The sequence below is a fragment of the Panthera onca genome, chromosome A1, assembly GCF_046562875.1.
Source record: "Panthera onca isolate mPanOnc1 chromosome A1, mPanOnc1 haplotype 2, whole genome shotgun sequence".
NCBI lineage: Eukaryota > Metazoa > Chordata > Mammalia > Carnivora > Felidae > Panthera > Panthera onca.
The window spans coordinates 229,545,047-229,568,006 of NC_138339.1; the positions used below are offsets into that span (position 1 = coordinate 229,545,047).

The window sequence follows — 22,960 nt, forward strand, 5'->3', positions numbered from 1 at the left end:
TAAGTAGAGTTTTTGTCTGCAAATGAAGTTGTCACCAGTTTCAAATAGATTGCTATGACTTGAGGATAGTTTATATAATCCCCATGGAAACCACAAAGAAAATATCTATAAAATATATATGAGAGGAAATGAGAAGGAAATCAAAACAGGCCACTGCAAAAATATCAACTGAACATCAGTGAAGGAAATGAGGACAAAAAGCCATAAGACTTACAGAAAAAAAAATAATAACAGGCCCTCCTGTTATTACTGATAGGGGAGTAAGCCCTCCCCTATCAGTAATTGCAATAAATGGATTGAACTTTTCAAACAAAAGATGTAGACTGACATAATGGATTAAAAAAAACCAGGATCTGGGGTGTCTGGGTGGCTCAGTTGGTTAAGTGCCCCACTCTTGATTTGGGCTCACATCATGGTCTCATGGTTTATGGGATGGAGCCCCATGTTGGGCTCTGTGCTGATGGTATAGAACCTGCTTGGGATTCTCTCTCTCTCTCTCTCTCTCTGTCTCTGTCTCTGTCTCTGTCTCTTTCTGCCCCTCCCCTGCTCTCTTTCGCTCTCTTTCTCCCTCAAAGTAAATAAAAAAACATTTAAAAAAAAAAAACAGGATCCAACTCTGTGCTGTCTACAAGAGACTTTGGAATTGAGGATCTAAGAACACAAATAAGATTGAAAGTGAAAAGATGGAAAAAGATAGTCAATTCAAATAGTAACTAAAAGAGAGTAGGGGTGGCATACTAATAGTTGACAAAATAATTTGAAGTCAAAAACTGTTACAATAGACAAAGAAGGACATATATAAAAACCTTAGTTCAGCAAGAGGATAGAATAATAATATATGTACGAAACATCAGAGCTCCTAAAAATATGAAGCAAATATTGATAGAATTGAAGGGAAGAATAGATAGCTCTACAATAATAGTAGAAGACTAATACTTATGAAAACGTAATAGTCTACTTCCTGACTGGTAGTAGGTACTCAAATAGTATTTATACAACGAATGAGCGAGTGAATGAATGAATGAATGATTCCGTGTGTGATTTTTCTATGAATAACAGCCATTGGGGGGAGGGGGGAGAGGGGAAAGAATCAATGTGGAAAAATAATCATAACAATAAATATTACAAGATCTACTAATGTAGAAATGAAAATTGAATTAGGCAAGGTGATCCTAATCAATGATGGAAAGCTCAAAATTAGTATGTGGGGACTCCACGGAGGAAGTATGCATTTTTGAAGGCATTCAGAAAGATAAATACGATATACTGCGCTTAAAAACAGTGTCAATGCTGGGTGTATTCATGCGATAACACGTAATATTAGTAATTTAAACATGAGACTAAAATTGGTATAAATCATTGCAGTGGGAAGCACAAAAGTTATTGTTAGGTGTTGGGGTTTATCTAATGGCGAAGATTCAGTTGAACCAGAGCTCTCTGTGCTCCTGCTAACTGGGGTTCACTTCCCTGAACCATGTGTTTGAACTTCACAAAAGTAAAAGTGATTACAGGTAGAAATGATCCTGATCTTGACCTGGGCCACCGAATTTTCCAGTTTACCCGAGTCACCCATGGAAACCCGAGCGTGCACAAACAAAACTTCTGCAGATTGGGAATTCCCAGATAGGAGAGGAAGACAAGGTGAGAAAAACTAAGTGGGTTTGCACAGCATTTTGACGGAGCCTTAACGACTACCCTTTCGGCAGATCAACTCGGGCCTTTGGAAGAAGTGGTTAATGGAAGCAAACAACAGATTAAATCGTTCTGAGGGCTGATCAACTACAAATAACATTTTGCATGAGCAAAGATGGTGGCTCCAGACATAAGGAAGTGGGGGGCAAACGTCAAGAGAGCGGCTGAAACAGAAAGTTCGAGCGGGCAAAGACGAAGGCTCTCCCACGGTCAGAAAACTGGAAGCACCTGCCTGAACAGTACCTTTTTGTACAGGAAGTTTCCAGTGGAAACTCCTGTAACTGCAATGGACCTTGAAGTCTTGGCCTTCTTTCTCCTTCTTTGGTAAACAGAAAGATAAGATTCCCATTTTACTGATAAAGAAACCAAGAGACGGAGTTCACACAACCACACAATTAGCAGACCTCTGTCATCCAGAACCAGTAGATTTTGTTCTTTCTGATCACTTTAAATGTTGTCGTTTTTTTAAAATCCATGTAATTCAACAGCCAGGTTATTCTACATGTATGTGTTTTGAAATTCACATCTGTTGCCACAATGATCCCCCGCTTCTATGTAATTAATATCGGGGAAATTCCTCTTAAAGAAAAGAAAATCAGGTAACAGATCCAGTATTTAAGTAATAGAACATTTTTTGAATTCTCTAGGAAGGTAGACTTACAAGTGAACTAACTTATTTCTTCTGAGTAAACAAGCACAAATATTACATCTGGAAATAGGCAATACTCTAGAACTTGGGGGCCAGAAAGAACATTTTTGAACAGCCCAAGAGGATCTCTTTCAGATGAGCAAGCTGTCCTCCTGAGAGGCAAAGCGAGCTGCCCAAAGTCAAGTTAGAGTTATAGTTAGTCACAGAGCCTAGATGATGAAGCCAGGGTCTTAGCACAAACTCAGAAAAAAGTGACTGCTTTGCCTTCAGGAGAAAATACAGCTCACTCTGTAAGTCATCTAGCTCTAAAAATAAAGAGAGTTTTAAAAGCAAGGGAAAAAAAAAAGAGAGTACTGTTTGATATTCATGGCTAATTATCTATGTCCCAGGCACCGAGAGCACACCCCAACCCTAGAGAAGATGGCAACATCCCAGAGAGACCAGCCTAAAAGTGGCACCACACCTCAAATGATGAATGTGGAAATACATATTTGATTATGGACATGACAGGTCAGGAAGGCTGGACCTGCCAAGAATAGGTGTGGAGGAACAGTTATTAAATATTTATCCAGCACTGCTGAACAATAAGTGTAATTGTGCCAAACATATAAAGTCTTTGCCCTAAGGAGTTTGCTTTCAGTTGTAAAGCTGGTTATTCCTGAGATATTTGTATGTTGCTTCATCAGGTAAACAATCCATTCCCTACATCAAGGGACCATCAATTCAGCAAGCTTCCTTAGGAATGAGACTCTATGCCCAATTATTTAATGCAAAAGCTGAATACACTTGTTACTGCGTTAAGGACTTTAGGATATTCACTTTTATCCTCTGATGATCACTTTGGGTTGGGTCTCTTTTCATTCTTTCTACTTAACCCGTCCATACTGTTTGCACAAAATGCCACTACGGTCCCTGCAACCGCAGCATACATAATGCCACCAGCAAAAGTGAAGTGGATGGCAAAGCTCTGAGTCTGCAAATCTGCATTAGCCAAAATGAAACAGTCAAGTAATTGTAGTCAATTATGTATGCTGAAGCAAAACAAATTATGAAAGAATAATGATTCCAAACCATTAGGCAACTGGATGGACAGGGGGGAGAGCTGACATCAGCTTCACCCAGGATACAGTAAGTGGGAAAGAGAAATTGGGAAAAAAAAAAAAAAAAAAAAAAAAAAGGAGGCTGCCACAAGGCGCGTGGGTGGCTCAGTCGGTTAAGCGTCCAACATCGGCTCAGGTCATGATCTCGCTGTCCGTGAGGTCGAGCCCCATGTCGGGCTCTGTGCTGACAGCTCAGAGCCTGGAGTCTGCTTCTGATTCTGTGTCTCCCCCTCTCTCTCTGCCCCCCTCCCTCTTGTGCTCTCTCTCTCTCTCTCTTAAAAAAAAATTTTAAAAAAGGAGGCTGCCCGTGAAGGAAAAATGTTATTTACCTCGGATAATGCTCAAAGGATATTGTATTATACTTATCACTTAATTAAATCCATGAAGGATTTAAAGTAGCTAGTAATATAAGCAAAGAGATCTTGTGGAACTGGGATATATTAAAGTAAAAGGAAAATAACAGGAATCCAGGTGATAAGAGATTTGGAGACAGGAGAGAGTAGAGGAAACCACTTTCACCAGGGAATGAATGCAAAGAAAGACTACTGCCTCTTAGGAAATAATTTAGCTCTGTGCTTGTTACTGATGGCTGAGACAAACCAGGCAGTTAAGACAGGCAAAGCATTCACTCATTCATTCATTCATTCGCAGGTTACAGTTTCTACCTTCAAAAGGCTTGGAGCCTGGGCAGAGAGGGTGGTGATAACAACGGACATGTACAGAATTAAATACTATCATAGCACCAGGTGCAAAGTCCCAGGGAACAAAAGGTGGGACTCAACTAAATTATCTGGGAGTGGGACTGTAAGGGACAGTTTGAATGACAAAGTGACCTGTGAGCTCAGCCTGGAAATAGAATAGGACAGGGAAAAGCACGGCGGGCAGATGGAGCAAGGCTGTGTGGAGACCCCAGACCTGTGCCAGTGAAAGGCCAGCAGGGCCAGAGAGCAGCCAGTGGTCGGTGGGCCTACAGCAGCGTGTGGAAGGGGCCGAGGCAGGGATGAAGCCTTTCATCTGAGCAGGAGCCAAGCTAGGAGGGCTGCTGGGCCCTCAACACTGTCCTCGAGAGTATAGGCTTGATTCTGAATGCAAAGAGGCCATCAGAGATGCACTATCAAAAATAAAATGCAGAATTCATTGTTTTGTAGAAATCTACCAGTGGATGAGAGAACTACTTCAGAGATGCAGTTCCAGACTCCGGAGGGGTCCTAAAAGAGTAGAGATTCTTGGCAGTGACCGTCTTTATCTTACTTTACAGGGAATATGCACAGAAACACAGGGTGGTTAAATCACTTACCTAGATTCACACACTGCTTGTGGAAGAGGGGAGAGTATGCATAGCCCTGGGTGGGACATAAGCATTTTGCTGAACACCTACTACGGGCTGAAATCATTGGGTAAAATGTTTCAGGGCAACACCAACAACAACAGAAAAAAAAATACACAATGTAGCTCTTCTATTCAAAGAGCTAAGAATAAAGGTAAAAAGATGACAGAAGCATGAAAAAAGATAGTAAACTTATTAGAAAGAATAATATAGATATATGTATTTCTTAACACAATAGGGTTGATATCTTTCTGAGGAGTGTGCACATTTTTGTAAAACAGACTACTTAAAATGCCTCATATAATTTATTAATTCACAGCATGGATAATTTAAATACTTTATAATGACCCTCTGATCGGTTTCTGATTCTTGTATTTAGGTGATCTTTTGAAAGAGACACAGCTATATTGTAAATGGAGTTGAAACAAAGCTACCCTTATTCGATAATGCCACCTAAATCACAAACTACTCTGGGTTTTAAAATTATAGAATGTGGAACTGTCCTAACCCCAGATGGTCCTCCTTCCCGATCCTTTAAGACTGACTGTCTTCTGTCAAACACCATTGGAAGATGGATGGTAAGCAAAGTCCTCTGGGCTGTCCGAGAGCAAGCTTTGTCCTCTATGTGACTTAGCTACATGGGTCACTGAGCCTGTTCAAGTGAATACAAACATTTCAGACAAGAGAAATCCTCTTAAGACAGGAAACACGAGTCTTATCCCCTGCTAATGAGTCTACCCGAGTTTGACAGAGCTTCTAATGAGAGTGATCTCTGGCTTATACCATAGGGTGGGCTGAGCAATCAAACAATGGGGAGATGTTTAACTCCAGTCATAGTGGGGGTCTCTGCAGGCGTTTTTTGAGAATAAGATACCCTCTGTATACGTAAAGGAGAAAAAGCCCTGCTATCTGGACTCCAACTGCCTCCAGTAGAGGAGAAATCTCATTGTGCCACAGGGTTTCCCAAAGAATGAGCTGGAGATCTATCAGAATCAAATCATGACTCAATATAAGTGTTTCTAGGCCAATCCCAAACTATTGAGCCGGCATCTGAATTTAATTTTAAACAATCTGCAGATGGTTCTCATGTACTCTTGTGTGGACCACAGGCTTAAAGGAAGTAGTCTCAGAAGGTGCTTTGATTTGGATGAGCACCTTGATTGGTTTTGGATATGCAATAACAGGCCTGAAGAAGAGTTTAGAACCTGGAAAGTTTAGGAGCTGGAAAGATCAGAATTGCTCTATACAACAGGCAGAGAAGAGGACGAAATTCCAGGGACATTGTGGAAGGGAATTTGAAAGGACAGAGGGGAGAAGAGAAGGAGAAAGGAGCCAGCAAGAGGACTACAGGCTGAAGAATACTGTTTGAAAAACATCTCATGTGACAGGATGGCTGAAAGGGCTTTTAAAGAACAGGGGCGTCTAAAATTAAATCAAAGTCATTTGTGCTGAATGAGTAACTAAATTCCGTATACCTCAGCTTCCTCACTGTAATGAGGAAATAGTGACAAATCTCAGTCCGTGAAGGCAATGAAACTTCAATAGACCTTTCCCTTTCAAAAGGAACATATATTCCTTGACCCTCTCCCCGAAAAGGAAATATTTGTATAGGATCCAGGTTTCCTCCTGAGGAGAATCATGTTTCCTTGAACTAAAGTTACCTTAAACTTAAATTTTTTCCTCTCTCTCACTTGATTGTGTTTGTCCAAGAAAGAGAATTTTTTAATATCTGAAAGATATTATTTATTTAAAAATTTATTTAAAAATTTTATTAAAAAATATTTATTAAAAAATAAAACCTACTGAGATCTTGATGCCATGCATTAGACAAGACTCAACCCCCACCCCAGCTGGGTCTCACCAACTTTGACTGACACGTACTTTTTTTCTTTTTATTTTTTTTTAATGTTTATTTATTTTTGAGAGAGAGAGAGAGAAACAGAGCATGAACAGGGGAGGGGCAGAGAGAGAGGGAGACACAGAATCCGAAGCAGGCTCCAGGCTCTGAGCCATCAGCACAGAGCCCGATGCGGGGCTCAAACCCACGAGCTGTGAGATCATGACCTGAGCCGAAGTCGGACGCTCAACTGACTGAGCCACCCAGGCGCCCCAGACATGTACTTTTTAAAACTTCCAACCTGACCTACCACCCCCGCCCCACCACAGCGTACAACATGGCAGGCATGTGGAGGTTGAATAAGCAGGTTGGTGCGTGGATTGCTTGCCTCTGGGACCCTGTGGAAAGGAAAGCTGTGAGTGTCATTTTCTCCTCACTCTCTCTGTAAAAAATGGCTGCAGAGGTTCTTAATGTAGGTTTCTGTGGTGATGTCATGAAGATTAGACTGGGAAGCAGGAGGCCCCCAGTGCAAACTGTCTGTGTAGGTCTGTTATTTCATCTGTAAAATGAGTGCATTGAATTGGATTCCAAGTCTTTTTTCAGGTCCAAAATTTGATGATTCTCTGATTTTTTACTGTGCTGACTACCAAGTGAGCTATTTTCTTGTCCAGATTCTTCAACGGCACAACCGCCAAGCACTTTTTAGTCTGAGCTCTGAAAAAATAGTAAATCTCCAGGACTAAAGGCATAGCTGTAGGATAATTAGGAGGGAGTTAAACTTTTGAGGAAATGCCACAGAGGTTTCAGATGCCCTATCACTGGTTAAAATGACAATGATGACAAACTGAGACAGCTCATTGATGTCTAGAGTAGGCAAGATGCAGGCTTGACGAACTCATATGACTTAAAGATGGGTGCACTTCTCATTTTCCCAGTAACGAAATGAACAGTTTTGAAAGCGAGATGTTCCTCTCACCTGATCACAATTCTTAGAAGTTGTTCGGAGAAGCGTTGTCACTTTGAGATGCATTGCCTTTCAAATTAAAACTTTTAATTCCTAAAAAATGCAATAGTTTATTATGCCACACACTTAAAAAGATGTTGTACGCCCCTCATTCAGCAATGAGTAGCATAAAGCAATGCGGTCCCTTAAGATTATAACTGTTGAGTATAAGAAATTAGGGGCTTACAGACATTTTAGGGCATGGGCAGAATTCCCGTGGGCTGATTAATCTGTACTTTGTGTACAACGTTTACATAGTAAGCTATTTTACAGTGTCTCGTAGCCTTCAACATCCACACTTATCTAAAGAAGCAAAACAAACACTATACCCCTCTACTCTAGCTTCTAAAAGAAGGTGGTGGGTTTTAGAGTAGATTTTTCTACACGCTCCTACACACTGTATTTTCTTTTGTTGTTGTTGTTGTTGTTGTTGTTGTTGAGGTACACGCTGCATTTTCAAATGTAATGAAAACAACGTGCAAGGCCAGACTTCTGTCTGAACATCAAAATTTCATATAGTAATTTCTACCCCTGCTGCCCAAATATAAATAAGCTAGATCCAGATATTGCGGGGTTTTGTTTTTGGTTTTTTTGTTTGTTTGTTTGTTTGTTTGTTTTTTTGAGTTATAATGTAGAGACTGAGCAAGGGTGCCTTTCAGGGAGGAGTGTGAAAATACCAGAATCCAATCAACTCTTCGGGGCTTCTCTCTCTCTCTCTCTTCCTGCTCCACCCCCTCTCCCCTCTGGTCCACTGTCTTGTAAATCCCTCAGAGGCACTGGTGGGTTATAATCCTTCCTTGTCCTTTAGGAGAAAGGATGAAACAGAAAACTTCCATCCACTTCCCAAACACAACACCAAAGCCAGTTTCGTACCCGCGAGTGGTCTTGCCCTGTCCGTAGCCGTGAAATCTTCAAAATAAAAACCACCTCGCATAGTCCTTGCTGTGGGAGGTGACTGTATATAGATGGGGATGTCACATTAATTTCTTTTCACTTTTTTTCTTTTTAAGTGCTCTCTGCTGGGCATGTTAGACAACTTCCTGATGCATCTCTTCCGCATCGCCCTCACCTGCTATCATCACCCCCTCGATGCAGATTTTGTGTTTTCATTTTAGGTTGTCTATGGAGAATATCATTCTGCATCACTTCCTTTTTCTTCCTGCCCATCCACGTTTGTATGTGTGGGAGTGTTTGCTGTAGGAATCAGAAGCCGATTTACTGCCAATAAAATGGCTTCTATCATTACAAATATTAGTCAAGCTCGGTTAAGCATACAGATTTTAGTCACCAACTCTTTGTTGAAGAAGGACTGACTGAGCAGCATGGGCGTATCGGAAACAACAAAACCCTATTTTAGCAGAAATTAAGACAAAGTGCAGGGCCATAACTTTGGGACGTTTATCACTTTCCAAAAACGCATTTCCTTCTACTTAAATAACTATGTAGTAGTTTGTGACATCTTTATCACAAGCAATTACATTTGGCAATATTTCTATGATTCGAAAACCAAAGAAAATAAGTACGGTACTTAGTTTATCCCGTTTTTGATTAATGCAATTTCTGTGCAGCATTAAGTCTCATGAAGAACGTTCACTGAATTTTATTCATTGGACGTTTCTGTATATTTTATAATATAACTTGCATTGTTTATAAGCTTTTGTTTTTAAGGGCTTAAAAGTTTCTCATTCATCCAGTTGGCTACCTGCAACCAGCTCTGAGGCTTAGTCAGTTTAGGCTGCTGTAACAAATTACTGTCGATGGGGTAGTTTATACAACAAATATTCGTTTCTCACAGTTCTGGAGACTTGGAAGCCTAAGGTCAAGGTGCTGACTAATTTGATGTCTGGTGAGGGCCTTCTTCCTGGTTTGCGATGGCTGCTTTCTCACTGTGTCCTCACATGGCAGAGAGAGACAGAGAGATCATCTCTCTTGCGTCTCTTCTTATAAGGGCACTAAGTGCTTTCCTAACGACTCCACTCTCATGGCCTCCCTGCCTCCCAGAGTCTCATCTCCAAATACCATCAACTGGGGATTGTGGCTTCTTCGACATATGAATTTGGGGGTGCAGGGCACAGACATTCAGTCCATAACACATTGTTACCATTTAAAAACAATGATCAAGAGGTGGCAGGGAGAGTCCTAGTGTTTAACCCTGTGGTTCTGAGCAGGGGTTAGGACCTGGGGATGGGTAGTCTGGGCCTCCGCACTCTGCCCTAAATTGATAAGTTAATATTCCCTTAGTTACGCAGGAGTTCAAATATCTCAAAGGACTGGAAAACCCTTGCTGAGATGGGCCTCAGGGAGGGACCTTCAACTTATGACTCTTTCCTACCTAGCTGTTTTTTTTTTTATATAGGGCTCAGAAAAGAGGCACAAATTACAAAAAGGAACAAAGCCCTGGCAGAGAAACCCAGAGCAGGAGGGGGAGGAGGAAGAAGAGGAGGAGGAGGAGGTGAGGAGAAGGAGGAGGAGAAGCAAGATCCCCTGGGACTTTCCTGGAGGGCGATGCTTCATCGCCAATTAGGGCTTCTGTGCCAGATGACAGTGTCACGATGGCCATTAGCTGGTGCAACACAGAGGCTTAAATATCGGTTACCAGAGAAGCGTGAGTGCCCAAATTAATGCCCCCTGCTTTCCTAGTAAAAAATTAGATATGCGAACAAATTACTGTGTATCCATTCCTTAACCACCATCCACTCCTTGCAGTGTTTTGCACCTAAGAGACATTCATTTAGCAATAGAGTTTACATTTTTGTTGAATAGATGTGGTAGTCTTTCTCGAGGATATCTTCCGGCTACCACTGGGCACCTACTTCAATACTTACGACCAAGGAATGTTTCTTTCAGTTGTGTCTTTCTTGCCCCTAATTACTCTACAATGCCATCTAGCATTGATTACCCACTAAGATGACTTTAGTCTTTCCTAAGTGTCAGGGTCGGTGGAGACGGGGCGGGGGGGGGGGGGGGTGTTGGGAGAGAAGTATGGTATTTGAGAGCAGAGGCAGCACCATGGCTGAGTCTGATCTAATGACCATCCTCCTTGTGCCTCCTCTGTCTTTGGGCTCTGGATGTTGGGATGTTCAGAGGTACATCTGGACGTACTTCTGATGTTTCCAGGATATTCAGAAGTACATCTGACAGTCAGCTGCTCGGCACAAAAAAGTTAACTCATGACCCACATGGGAGGGAAAGGTTTTCAAATTGTGACTGAAAAATACCCTAACTGCCTTCTGATGAGAGTTTGCACATGCACATCACCTGAAACTAACTACCTGTTTCATCTCGTTTTTGTTTTTTTTTTTTAATTTTTAAATGTTTATTTATTTTTTTGAGAAAGAGAGAGACAGAGTGTGAGCAGGGGAGGGGCAGAGAGAGAGAGGGAGACACAGAATCCAAAGCAGGCTCCAGGCTCTGAGCCGTCAGCACAGAGCCTGATGCGGGGCTCGAACTCGTGAACCATGAGATGGTGACCTGAGCCGCAGTCAGACACTTAATTGACTGAGCCACCCAGGCACCCCTCATCTCATTTTGTAACCCCTACTCCCAAATCTGTATTTTTCTAGATTGTAAAGAAAGACCAGAGGTATCCTAATTGAAATTTGAAGGCAAACATCCTCTAGACAGGTAGGTAGTCCCAAAGTATTTGGAGTGAAAGAATGTGGGCGGGATAGTGGTTTCTCATGTAACTGAGTACCTGGTGGGCCATTCCCATCCTAAACAGTTGTTGAAAATACATTATTTATGCAAACAGTTAAAAATGCTCAAAAACGGGGCGCCTAGGTGGCTCAGTCGGTTAAGCGTCTGTCTTCGGCTCAGGTCACGATCTCACAGCTGGTGAGTTCCAGTCCCAGGTCGGGCTCTGTACTGACTGCTTGCTCAGAGCCTGGAGCCTGCTTCGGATTCTGTGTCTCCCTCTTTCTGCCCCTTCCCTGCTCACATTCCATCTCTCTCTCTCTCTCTCAAAAACAAATAAACATTAAAAAAAAATTTTAAAACACAAAAACCCTTTTAAAAAATAATAAAACTGTTTACAAATCACCAGTGAAGTATACTGAGTAAGCATCAAATTATACGGATGTAAAAATAGGTAATATTTTCATTAGTCTCGATGTGAATACGTATTTAGAGCATTATTGACAATAGGGGGGAGAAGTGTATGGAAACTCAAGTCTGTAAAGTTGCACATTTGCTGTAAATCAACAAACGGAGAGGAACTGCTTTTACGGCAGAAGTGTTCAAGTGTTTCAACATACTTATACAGTAAGTCCTGAATTCAGAAACCTGTATTTTTAATTTTTTTTTTTTCTTTTTTATGACAGGGACCAATGCGTGAAGTGGAGCTATAAATCTAATGCCTTCCGCTTATGCTGGGTACACTCGGTCCCTTGCATAAAGGTAAAACACATTTCCCCTTGCTTTTAAATCATGCATATAAATATTACAGTATCAGCATTTTTGTGCTCCTTATAGTAACTGGTTTACCACTAATAATCTTATTAAAGGTTTGTTGCCATTTTCTTTTTAGAAAACAAAGCAAAACAGGAACAGAAACTTCATCCCCTTTAATAAACTTGTCCAATAACTAAATCTGATTATTTAAGTAAGGGCTACCTGTTTCTGCTGCACTAGTAGTTTTTAATAAGAAATGCCATAAATATTGTTAAATATTCTAAGTCAAAATGTTAAGTGCTGACCTTCAAGAGATTTTGAAGTCTAAATACCAATATTTAAAAAGATCCATTTCAAGTGGTGAATTCATTTACAATCCTCCATAGAAGTGATTTTTTAAAATCACAAGTGCAAACCAATTATCTTCCTATTCTGAGTTTTAGCTTAAAAAAAAAAAAAAGCATAAGGACTGAGTTTCCAAAAGCAGGGCCTTAAATAGGGCAAAATTAGGTAAAAATATTAAACATGGCAAGGCTACAAGTTTATAAAACACAGACATTGATGTTTGTAATATTAAACAATTTTCAGAGGCTTTACATGACCATACTCTCAAGTTTAATGATTCACGGTAAGAAAATACGTGGGTAATGTATCACAAAGAAGAGTTTCTGTGTCCTCCTCTTTTTATGAGAAAATTAAAATTAATTGATCTTTTACTAGTGTCGTCTTATATCGGATTTACATTAGCAAAGGTCTTGATTAAACATTTTGGAGGGACGCCTGGGTGGCTCAGTCGGTTAAGTGTCTGACTTCGGCTCGGGTCATGATCTCGCAGTTTGTGAGTTCGAGCCCCGCGTCGGGCTCTGTGCTGACAGCTCAGAGCTGGGAGCCTGCTACAGATTCTTTCTCTCTCTCTCTGCCCCTCCCCTGCTCTCTCTCTCTCTCTCTCCCTCAAAAACAAATAAATATTTTAAAAAAACATAACAAAACAAAAAAAAACTAAACACACTTTGGAGAACTTCCCGACCATGAAGTTTGTGAAGTGTTACAATCATACCCACTCTCCACCCATGAATAGGAAAAGCACTAATTATGAAAAACAAAACCTTTACTGGCACCAAAGAGTAAGAGCAGTCTGGCGATCACAGTTGTGTATCATCTTATAGCCATGCGTTACCCCGTTGGAGCTCACCACAACCCGTGAGACTAGTGTTTCCAGAGAAGGAAATAAGTTCTGAGAGACGAAGTGACCTTAATCATGTAGTGAGAGGGAGGATCAGCACTTGAACTCAGCTGTGAGGCAGGTATTTACTCTGTGAAATGCTCTGGCTAAAACAGAAGTTCAAAGTGTTGCCTTTGAGGCTCCCTCTGCTTTGGGCCCTGGACACGGCCTGCTGTGGAAGCAGCCGGAGGAAGTCACAGGACCAGATGGGCAGGGGTGCGGCCCACAGAGTGGTCGTGACACGTGTATCCGCGCACATCTTCCACCCTGCTGGACTATTTCACCACCTCTTGCACACGTAGGCAAAGCCTGCGAGTGGGTGTTGTGGGGAATACCGGGGTGTGTGAGGTATGGTTCCCGTCATTACCGAGTAGAGCCACTGAGCCTACTCGCAACCTGTGACAACAGAACATGATCCCAGGACGCAGTCTTTTGTTTTAAGTTTATTCATTTATTTTGAGAGAGAGAGAGAGAGAGAGAGAGATCGCACAATAGGTAGGGGAGGGGCAGAGAGAGAGAGAGAGAGAATCCCAAGGAGGCTTCGTGCTCTCCGCATGGAGCCCGATGTGGGGCTTGAACTCACCAACCTTGAGACCACGACCTGAGCTGAAGTCGGACGCTTAACCAACGGAGCCACCCAGGCGCCCCAGGACGCAATCTTTAAATAGCACATCTTTAAGGAGGCCCGAAGTTCTCCCTCTCTTGAAGGCCCTGCTGAAATGTCACCAGATGTGCTAGTCAGCAGGTTCTGGAAGGGTAGAACTCTAGCAGAGAACACAGTGCTTGAGGAGGCATGCTTAATTACAGTGTCTTTTACTGTGCCTGTGATAAGTAGGGCACCTGAAGCAAACTGCCCATCCTCAAAGTCTCCTTCTGGCCACCCTCAAGGGAAGCGGGAACACATCTAGGTGCCATCGTGCAAATGACTACCTTGAGTTCCAGCACAAACCTCCATACAGCAAGCAAAAGAAAAAAAAAAAAAGCAGTGTGACTTTAGAAATGTCCCAAATCCATTCGATTATAAAAATAACATGATTTTAAATAACTTTTTTTTAGACTGTGGGCTTGAAAACAAACATGCCTTTGGAAAGGAGGGGAGCCAGAAACGAGAATCCGGACGGGCCAAATGCTGGTCCAGCTGCCTTCTGGGGGCTGCTCCGAGTTCCCTCCTCCTCCCGGCCCCGAGCAGTCCCCGTCGCGCTGCCCTCTGACTAAGCGACAAGGAAGCACTGTGGAACCGCCTGCTTCCTCCGAGCGGAGGAGTGCTTTGCTTTTCCCAACAGCTGACTGTAGACGTGGCGAAGGCCTTTTCAGAACTGGCTGGTTATACAGACCACCCTGTCTGCTAAGCGAACAACCCGTTACACCGGGCACCTGAGCCCCGCTGGCTTCCAGGTGCAGGACGGGCCACTCATTTTAATCTGACACGCTTACGGGGTCGGTGTCTGTCGGGACAACTTCTCTCTCCTCCCTTTCTTTCACTGAGCCGAGCCTACCGCTAGCGAGCTGCCGAGCTCTTTCAGGAGGACGGGGAGGCCAGGCTGGTGCTTGCTAGAGACATACGTTCGACACTGCGCCTGGTGAGCCCCGGCGAGATGCCAGAACTTCAGCTCGAGCTTCGGTTGTTGAGGCTTCTTTCTGTTGTGTTTTGTTTTATGTATTTATTTTGAAAGAGCACGTGCACATGCAGAAGCAGGAGAGGGGGAGAGAGAGAGGGAGAGAGAAGCCCACGTAGGCTCTGCACTGCTGATGCGGGGCTCGAACTCACGAACTGTGAGATCATGACCTGAGCCAGAATTGAGAGTCGGACGGACGCTTAACCGACGAGCGAGCCACCTAGGCGCCCCTTGAGTCTTCTTTAAGGGAAGAAAACTGGTTAGTATTTAATGTGCACATATGACCTTAAAATGCATTGGTTTTCCTTTTAAAGATTCAGTGCTCTCAGTTCCTTTATTCGGGAGGCATTTACTGAGTTGTACAATACGCAAGGCACCCAGCTAGGAAAATTCTTTCCTATTCGCTTAGACCAGAAACATACTATCTGCGATCTCCCCAAAGTCTAGGATAGTTCTTGGTAGACAGCAGAATCCTAACACAGGTTTCAATGAATGAATTACACACTGAGACAAGGGAAACCTGCGTTTTTGCCTCCCAGGAGTTCTTAAAATGATGAAAGGCAGTAAAAAGACCTTCGCCTGTTACAGTCTCTATAGGCCAACTAGTTCTTTGCTGGAGCTAGACTCAGACTCCACAGAATGGACACGGCTGCACAGAAAATTAGTTACTGAACCACCAGGTGTTGGCTGAACACTTACTATGCGCAATTCCCTCTCCTGGACAACTGGGCCATGCAAAGGCATATAAGATACAGTCCCTATTTTCAAAGAATTTCTATATAAACAAAAACTTAACAGTTGCCACAAAGTAACAAAGTGACCACTGAGCCCATTTACGACTAAGACAATGGAACACAATGCCAGGAAGCACTCTTTTTCTTACAGCTTTACGTAGTACTGAGGCCGAGGAAGTGGTAAGCATAAAGGAGAACTCAAAGAGATCAGAGGAAGAAGAGCGGGTGGCTGAAGAAGACAGAAGATTTTAACTGGGCCTTAAAACCCAGGTGGGGAATGAGACAAAGGGCATAACAGGGACGCAGGAGTGCGTGTCTGTGTGCGCGTGTGTGTGTGTGTGTGTGTGTGCGCACGCATGTGTTGGGAGGTAAGGGAGAATCACAAGCAGAGAGTCTGGAAGAAGACAGAGGAAACAAGGTACGCCAAGAGTTAATTCAGTTCAGTGCATTTTGAATCAACTGAATAAATATTTATTGAGCACATACTATGTGCCAGGCATTGAGATAGGTACTGGGGATACAATGGTGAAGAGACTGATATGAGCCATGGCTCACTGGCTAGTAGGAGATACCAACAAGTAAACAGACAATTACAATACGGTGTGATAAGTGCTGTGATAGGGAAAAGTCCAGGTGTTATGAGGAGGAGAAGGACAGAGAATATACCCAACCCAGATGTGGGGGTCAGGAAAACTTCCTAGAAGAAGGGATGTCAAGCTGACACCTAAAGCCAGGGTGGGAATTAGGTGAGACTATGCAGGTAGGGTTCCCTAGAATAGGAAACATGAGGGGCCATGGAGGTGGGAAGTTGGCTGAGTTTGTTGGAATGCCAGGGGAAAGTGTGCTGAGAGAGGCTGGGGAGGGAAGCCGTGATCAGATTATTAGGTCTCTTATACTTCACATTAAGGAGTTCGGACTTTATCCTAAGAGCAGTGGTAACCACTGGAGAATTTTAAGCAAGGGAAGGAAACAGACTTGCATCTTGGGTGGATGGCTCTCTGGAGCATGAGACGGCCCTTAGAGGAGAAGTGGGCAACAGAAGAGAAGGGTAATATGCAGTTAGAATCTTGAAGGTCTATTCCTAACAGTGCAAGGATGAAACAAATATTTCATGAATGAATGAATGAATGAATGAATGGTTGGTTGATCAACCAATCGGTCAACCGTCCAGCATGGGACTGAACACGAGACCTGACATGGATGATATATATGTCAGAGTGAATGCACAGGGCAGAGCTGATAGCTCTTCGAGTCTTGAATCTCACCCGAAAAAAGACAGCAACAGTTGACAATGGAGTGCAGTGTAATAAGAGTGGAGACAGCTTCAACACTGGAGTCAAAATACCCGGTCTGAGCCCTAGTTTTGCCAGTTATTAATTCCGAGATGCATCTTAGTTTCTCTGACTCTCAGGTCCCACATACATCATATGTGCTCATTGTGTGCAGCTACACAGCAGTATAAAACGGGAACAGTTATCACAGTCCATGTACATTTCCATTTTCAGGTGACGCTTAGGAGCTTTGGTGGGATTTGCAGTTATCCACTGCAAAAAGAAGTTAGTACAACTTGCATGAGAGTGGAGTCATGGTTTAACTAAAGAGGAATTTAGAAATCAAGTAGTCGGTATTGCCCAAACTTTGGCCAGGTAACTCTCTAGCCTGTCAACTGAAGACCCGAGTGAAACATTGGAAGGGTGAAAAGAGCCTATCTGTTGTCACTGCCCCCAAGGAGGGGAAGTGGGGCAGAAACAAATAATGTACTTGAAGGCCACAGGGTCAGTGGAGTGGACCAGAAAGCACACAGCCACTGAGGGGCACAGTCTAGACTAGAGCTTAGCTCCCCTAAGCGCAGAGCCCTTTTCACAACCCTACTCTGTTGTATTAATCATGACAATTCAAGATCTTAGAAAGGATAACCTGTGCGAGGTCCAAACGAAGAGGTCTTGCCACAGTTTTGCGGCTGTAGCTGACAGCCCAGAGCGAGATGACTTTATAGAAAGGGAAGACAAATGGGAACGACAGTGGAAGGAGGCGAAGAGCCCTGGGGTCTGGCTGTTTGGAAAGAAGGAGAAGGCTTCATGAAGTATGGGGCTGTGCTGGTAGAGGAAGGCAGGAGGCATCATAACATAAATGGATCCGGGCAATGTTACACCAAAGAATAAAGGAAGGGAGGAAAAAGCAGAAGGTGAAGAAAAGGTCTGGGAGGACATCTGTGAAGAAGTCCTAGCAAACGAACGGAACACAAAGTGCTCCCTGGCACACTGCTTCTGGACAACCAGACCGGCCTCAGGTCCTTGGTGCTTTCAGACCAAAGAGGATGAGCAGAAAGTGACTGTTTTTCTAGACACATCGGACAGGTCAGTGATCTTCCTTGTAGCATTTTTCATGTTGCCCCTTCCTTCACGTCACAGCACACTCACCCACTCACACCTCTGGCCCAGTCTAGTCCGGGCTCTGCTTTTTTCTTTCTTTCTTTCTTTTTTTTTTTTTTTTAATTTTAATGTGAGCACAGAGCCTGTCAGCACAGAGCCCGATGCGGGGCTCGAACTCACGAGCTGAAGTTGGGCACTTAACCGACTGAGCCACCCAGGCACCCCTGGGCTCTGCTTTTTTCTGCAGCAGAGTTTGACATCAGAGCAACATCACTGAACCAAGAAGAAATGAATGAAAACCACAGCTCCCTTAAGAAATGTAATTTTCAGCTTGTGGCCTTGAGTCCTCAACTTTCTAAATCATCTCCTAGCTATTTCCGAAAGCAGGGTAATGACTCAGCGGTTAGGGAAGTCAATTTCATCTTTACAGGTAAAACTTGCTTGAATTGTTTGTTTCTTTGTGTGTTTTCTATCATCACAGAGTTAATCCTTGGCAGTTGGGTCTAATCAATCCCCCGTACAGACTCCAACAAATCAATCACAACAAAAAGGATACTTGTAGTTTTTACAGGAAATTCCAACGCAAACAGCATTGAAATCAAGTTGACTACACAATTCATACACTCCAGTAATCACTCTCCAGTGATGCCTCAGTTAGAGTTCACTGTCACAGGCATTTTATATGATCTACACATCTGTAATATCCAGGCATGGAAATCTGAAGCAGACATCAGAGTCCCTTTATCAAGATTGAAACCCGTGAGTCTTCTGTGCTACAATCCAGTTCACCATCCACATTGTTTAATTGAGCCCTTTACTACAAATGGTTTTAGGCTCTGATGCAAGACAGGAATTTGAAGCATGCCTTCGAGTATTTAATGGTGTTAATTTCTGGTGCACACAAACATCAGCTTCACTCAACAATCCAATAATCTTGAAAAATAAAGAAAATACGCCAGAGAAGGAAATGCAGCATGGAATTCTTCCAGATTGCAAGGAAAGCAGTTCCATGATCTGGCTGTTTGTGACAAGTAATAAAATAGCTGCCTATTTACAGATCCTTAAAGATGTTACAAGAAACAAAGGAAATAAAAGGAAGAAGGTGGGGGTGCTTTCACATCGAAGAATTATTTTATTTTTTACAGTTAGAAATATTTATTTGTCCACTGTCAAATGTCCCAAGTTCATTTGTTCATTTTAAATGTAACGCATCTGATCGTAACAAATGAAATACAGTCCTTTTTTTTTTTTTTTTTTTTTTTTTTTTTTCCTCCAACTGGCCGGTATAAACGTAAACGATTCCTACCTGGAAATATGGACGGTCTCTTTTTTGGGCGCCTCAGGTGAACGGGCTCCAAATTTTTCAAGTTTCTTTGAAGTCTCCCTCGAATGTCATTTCCTATGAGTAGTTCAGGTGGCAGGCTACTCCGTCTTGATGATTTATAATCATTTTGAGACGAATTCAGTTTGTTCTTCGTTCTGGAATATAAATTGCTGTCATCAACTGCCATGGTAGGAGATACATTCGAGACTCTTTCACAAAAATCTGAAAAGCCCAACCCGGCAGCAGCCACGGCCGCCTCAGCCCCAGATTCAGATGTTCTCATGCGTTACCGGCACTTGTTTGGGAAGCTTAGCAAATTGATAGGCGTGGACTTGAACAGGTGTAGGATTACTAAGTGGCCCCTCCTCTCAACAGTTAATAGCACAGGGGAGGAGAGATCCAAAAAACCATTAGGTGCAGGAGGGCTCGGGATTTGAGCAGATGTGGGCACACGGGCGCGGGCTCCTGCAGAGGGTACTAAAAACTGGTGTGAGGGGTTGCCGTGTGGAGTTGCCGTTGGTGCGATGCCATAAAGGAACCACCACCTGCTACTTAAGAATAAATAACCTATGCAAATTGCAAGCCTTATATTTCTTGCCGCTTCTCAAACTCGGACGGTTTTTAAAGTTGGGGGGAAAACTTTTTTACAGTGCCTCGTACCCTTTTGTTTTGAACCGCGAACGCAGAACAAACATCCGTCTTTATGAAATTCCTTATCTGGCAGGCAGCCAACTGGAAGTTGGCTGCAAGGAGGAGATGAGAGACGGCTGGTGATGATCAGGAAGGAACCCGCTGTGGGTGTGTAGGGAGCAGCAGTGCCGGGAACCCAGCACAGCTCCCCGACCCGCCCTTCCATCCTGTCCTCTACCTGGCAGATGGCTTCTCTAAAAGTTCAGCTGTCCGGCGGCAAAGTCAGAGGTCTAGCAAACAAGCTGGGACTGTAGCAGTGACGATGGCCTCCACTCGGCAGATGAAAAGTACACGTTATCCTTGCGGGTCTCTGCCTTGCTTTTAACCCAAGTGGTCAGTGGTTTGGTGGTGTGAGAAAAATCAGCATTTGCTCCGTTCCGCTTGACCCCTTACATATTTTCTATCTCCTCTGGATTTGGCGTTTTGGTGTCCTTTGTTCCCCTCCCCCTTAAATGTTCTGCACTCTTTTCTTTGGGCAGAAATCATAACTCTGATTTATCCTCTCCAACCATGCCCCAGGGCTGTGTCTTCTGTGCCCTCTCTTTCTCCCATCATCTCCCACCCTCTCCGCGCTCCCCCCGTGCCGCCACCCCTCCCCCCGCCTCACTCACACACACACACACACACACACACACACACACACACACACACATACACACACGAGCCCGTACACCGTCTTCTGTCTGGCTGCAGTGGGGGGGGGGGGGGGGTGTCAGAAGATAAAGAAGATAAGATCTGCCTTTTCTCTTCCCAGTGCTTGGAACCTGTGGATACATAACATTACAAAAGATTCCGAGGTCCTTTAGAAATCACTATTTACTTTGGTTTCCTGGATGCCAAGTAGGTTTTACTATTGCAGAAGGTTTTACTAAATGCAGAAGTTGGGTGTCTTTACCTAGTTAAGGATACACCTCCAGGCTATGCCCTTTCGGCAACACGTCTTCAAACCACTACAGATTTTCTGAAGAGAAAACTAGTTTTTGTTTTTTTTTTTTAACAATGATGTCCCAATCAGGGGCGCCATTATAATCCAGCAATTATATGTATAATTATAACCCAGCAGTTATATTTACATATTAGATTATCAGGTTATTTTACGAATTCTGAGAAACACCTACACCACTTCCCTCACAGGACTTAGAACTATTTTATCAGGTTGAAATGTATCATTAACTTCAAAACAATGAGTGGTTTGTACAAAACTATTTTTAAAAGCCCATGAGACTGCTTGAATCTCCCTCAGCTTAATGAAAATATGTTTTTTTTCTAAAGAAATAAAAAGTAGTTTTTAGACGTTGAGATAATGATGTAATAGAAAAAAAACCTTCCAAAATCTCAAGACCAGCGTTCACTTTTCAAAGACACAGCAGGGTAGAGTCGTAGGACACACATATTTGTATGCCGACAGGGAGAAATCCAGCAGTAGACAGGCAGAAGTTCGAGCTATTCGGTGACTGTTTCTTTCCCAATTCATGGCATCACCGTGAGCCTAACTAAGAGTGTGTGTGAGATGGGATGGGAGTCGCTGAGAAAGGGTGTTATTATCACACAGTGTGCAACAGGTAGATGCATGGTGTGCACCTGTAATTTTGCCTTTGTCTTTAAGGGGCTGGCTGTAAGCATAGCGTTAAGAACATACACATCCGAAATGCCTGATAATAATAGCTGTCATTTATTGCGTGCTTAATACCAGCCAGGTTCTTTCCTAAGCCTTTGACAAGCATTATCTCATGGATTCTTCCTAAGCACCCTGTTCTGCAGATGAGCAAACTGAGGCACTGAGTCAAACATCCAGAAACTGGGGGAGGGAAGATTTGAGCATAGGTTTTATAGAACTCCAAAGCTCATGTTCAAGCCCATGCTTTACATTACAATATCATGCTGCTTTATTAAATGGATTAGGGATCTAAAAGCAATTGAAAGGTCTTTCTCTATTTTCCTAAAATAATTCTTGCTTTCAAGCAACTCCTTTTGCCTTGACTGTATGATTGAGGGGTGGGCTCGCTGATCTACCTAGACCCACCCCTCATAACTGGGCTGTCAGTAGGTCTGTAAGGTTTATGAGACGGAAGTGAGAAAAAGCAGGAGAAATCAGATTTTTGTTTTAATAATAAAGTAACCATGTGCAGGCTTTACATATTTAAATGCACTTAATTGCTTTTTTTTTTTTTTTTTTTTTTTTTTTTTTTAGTTTTTGAGAGAGAGAGAGCGGGGGAGGGGATCTGAAGCAGGCTCTGTGCTGACAGCAGAGAGCCCGATGCGGGGCTCGAACTCATGAACCATGAGATCAGGTCCTGCACTGAAGTTGGATGCTTCACCGACGGAGCCACCCGGGTGCCCCATAAATGCACTTAATTAAATATTGTATTTTCCTAAGATTTATGTTATAATTAGGACAAAAACCCCTACCTTACTGGAGAGGTAACCCTCATCTCCTGATCCCTAAAAATTAAATGTTGTCAGAGGGGGCTAAAGTTTCCTGATATGTTCAAATTAATCCCTTTCCTGCCCAACTCATTCTCCCCTTAGGGAATATAAACAGATAGAGGGGTGTAGCTCCTTTAATATATTTCCTTAAAGAGAAAAGTGGGAACAACGTGAATCTGCTATTATTAAAATTTGAGGGCGATGAAAACAAAGGACAATATTTATTTAAAAGTAGTGTTAAATCTGTGAGCATGAAAAAAGTAAACCTGCCTATCAAAATATTTAAATTGGCTGTCACCATGAATGATAATCAACCACAGAAAATGTAGCTTGGTTTGGTCTAAATGAGGACATTCAGAGATTGTAATGTGAAGTCCATACCTCCTCCCACCTATCGTAACAGTCAAAAGTGGAATTTTTTTTTTCAGCAGCCAAAAGAATGATGATTTGGGGCTCTGGGCTCAGAGGAATCTCAAAACTTACAGCATAATTAAGTAATTTAAAATACATAATGGACATTGTCTAGTCCTATATTTTGTAATAACCATTGTTTCAAAGGTCTCCATTCTCCAAAAAAC

The 22,960-nt window shown here is 42.8% G+C and overlaps 1 protein-coding gene across 5 annotated transcripts in view; it reads right to left on the bottom strand.

Moving 5' to 3' along the window:
* FRY (FRY microtubule binding protein) overlaps positions 1–22,960 on the bottom strand; it is a 443,455-nt gene that overhangs the window by 321,691 nt on the left and 98,804 nt on the right. For 3 of the 5 annotated variants that reach the window (XM_060637413.3, XM_060637412.3, XM_060637411.3), the window contains exon 1: positions 19,248–19,549. The exons of 1 other annotated variant lie outside the window; for it this stretch is intronic. In XM_060637413.3, the coding sequence (XP_060493396.1) occupies positions 19,248–19,548 (301 nt within the window). In that variant the 5' untranslated portion in view covers position 19,549. Of the gene's footprint in view, positions 1–19,247; positions 19,550–22,960 lie in introns of those variants that run through there. One more of the 5 variants, XM_060637417.3, reaches the window with a different exon arrangement.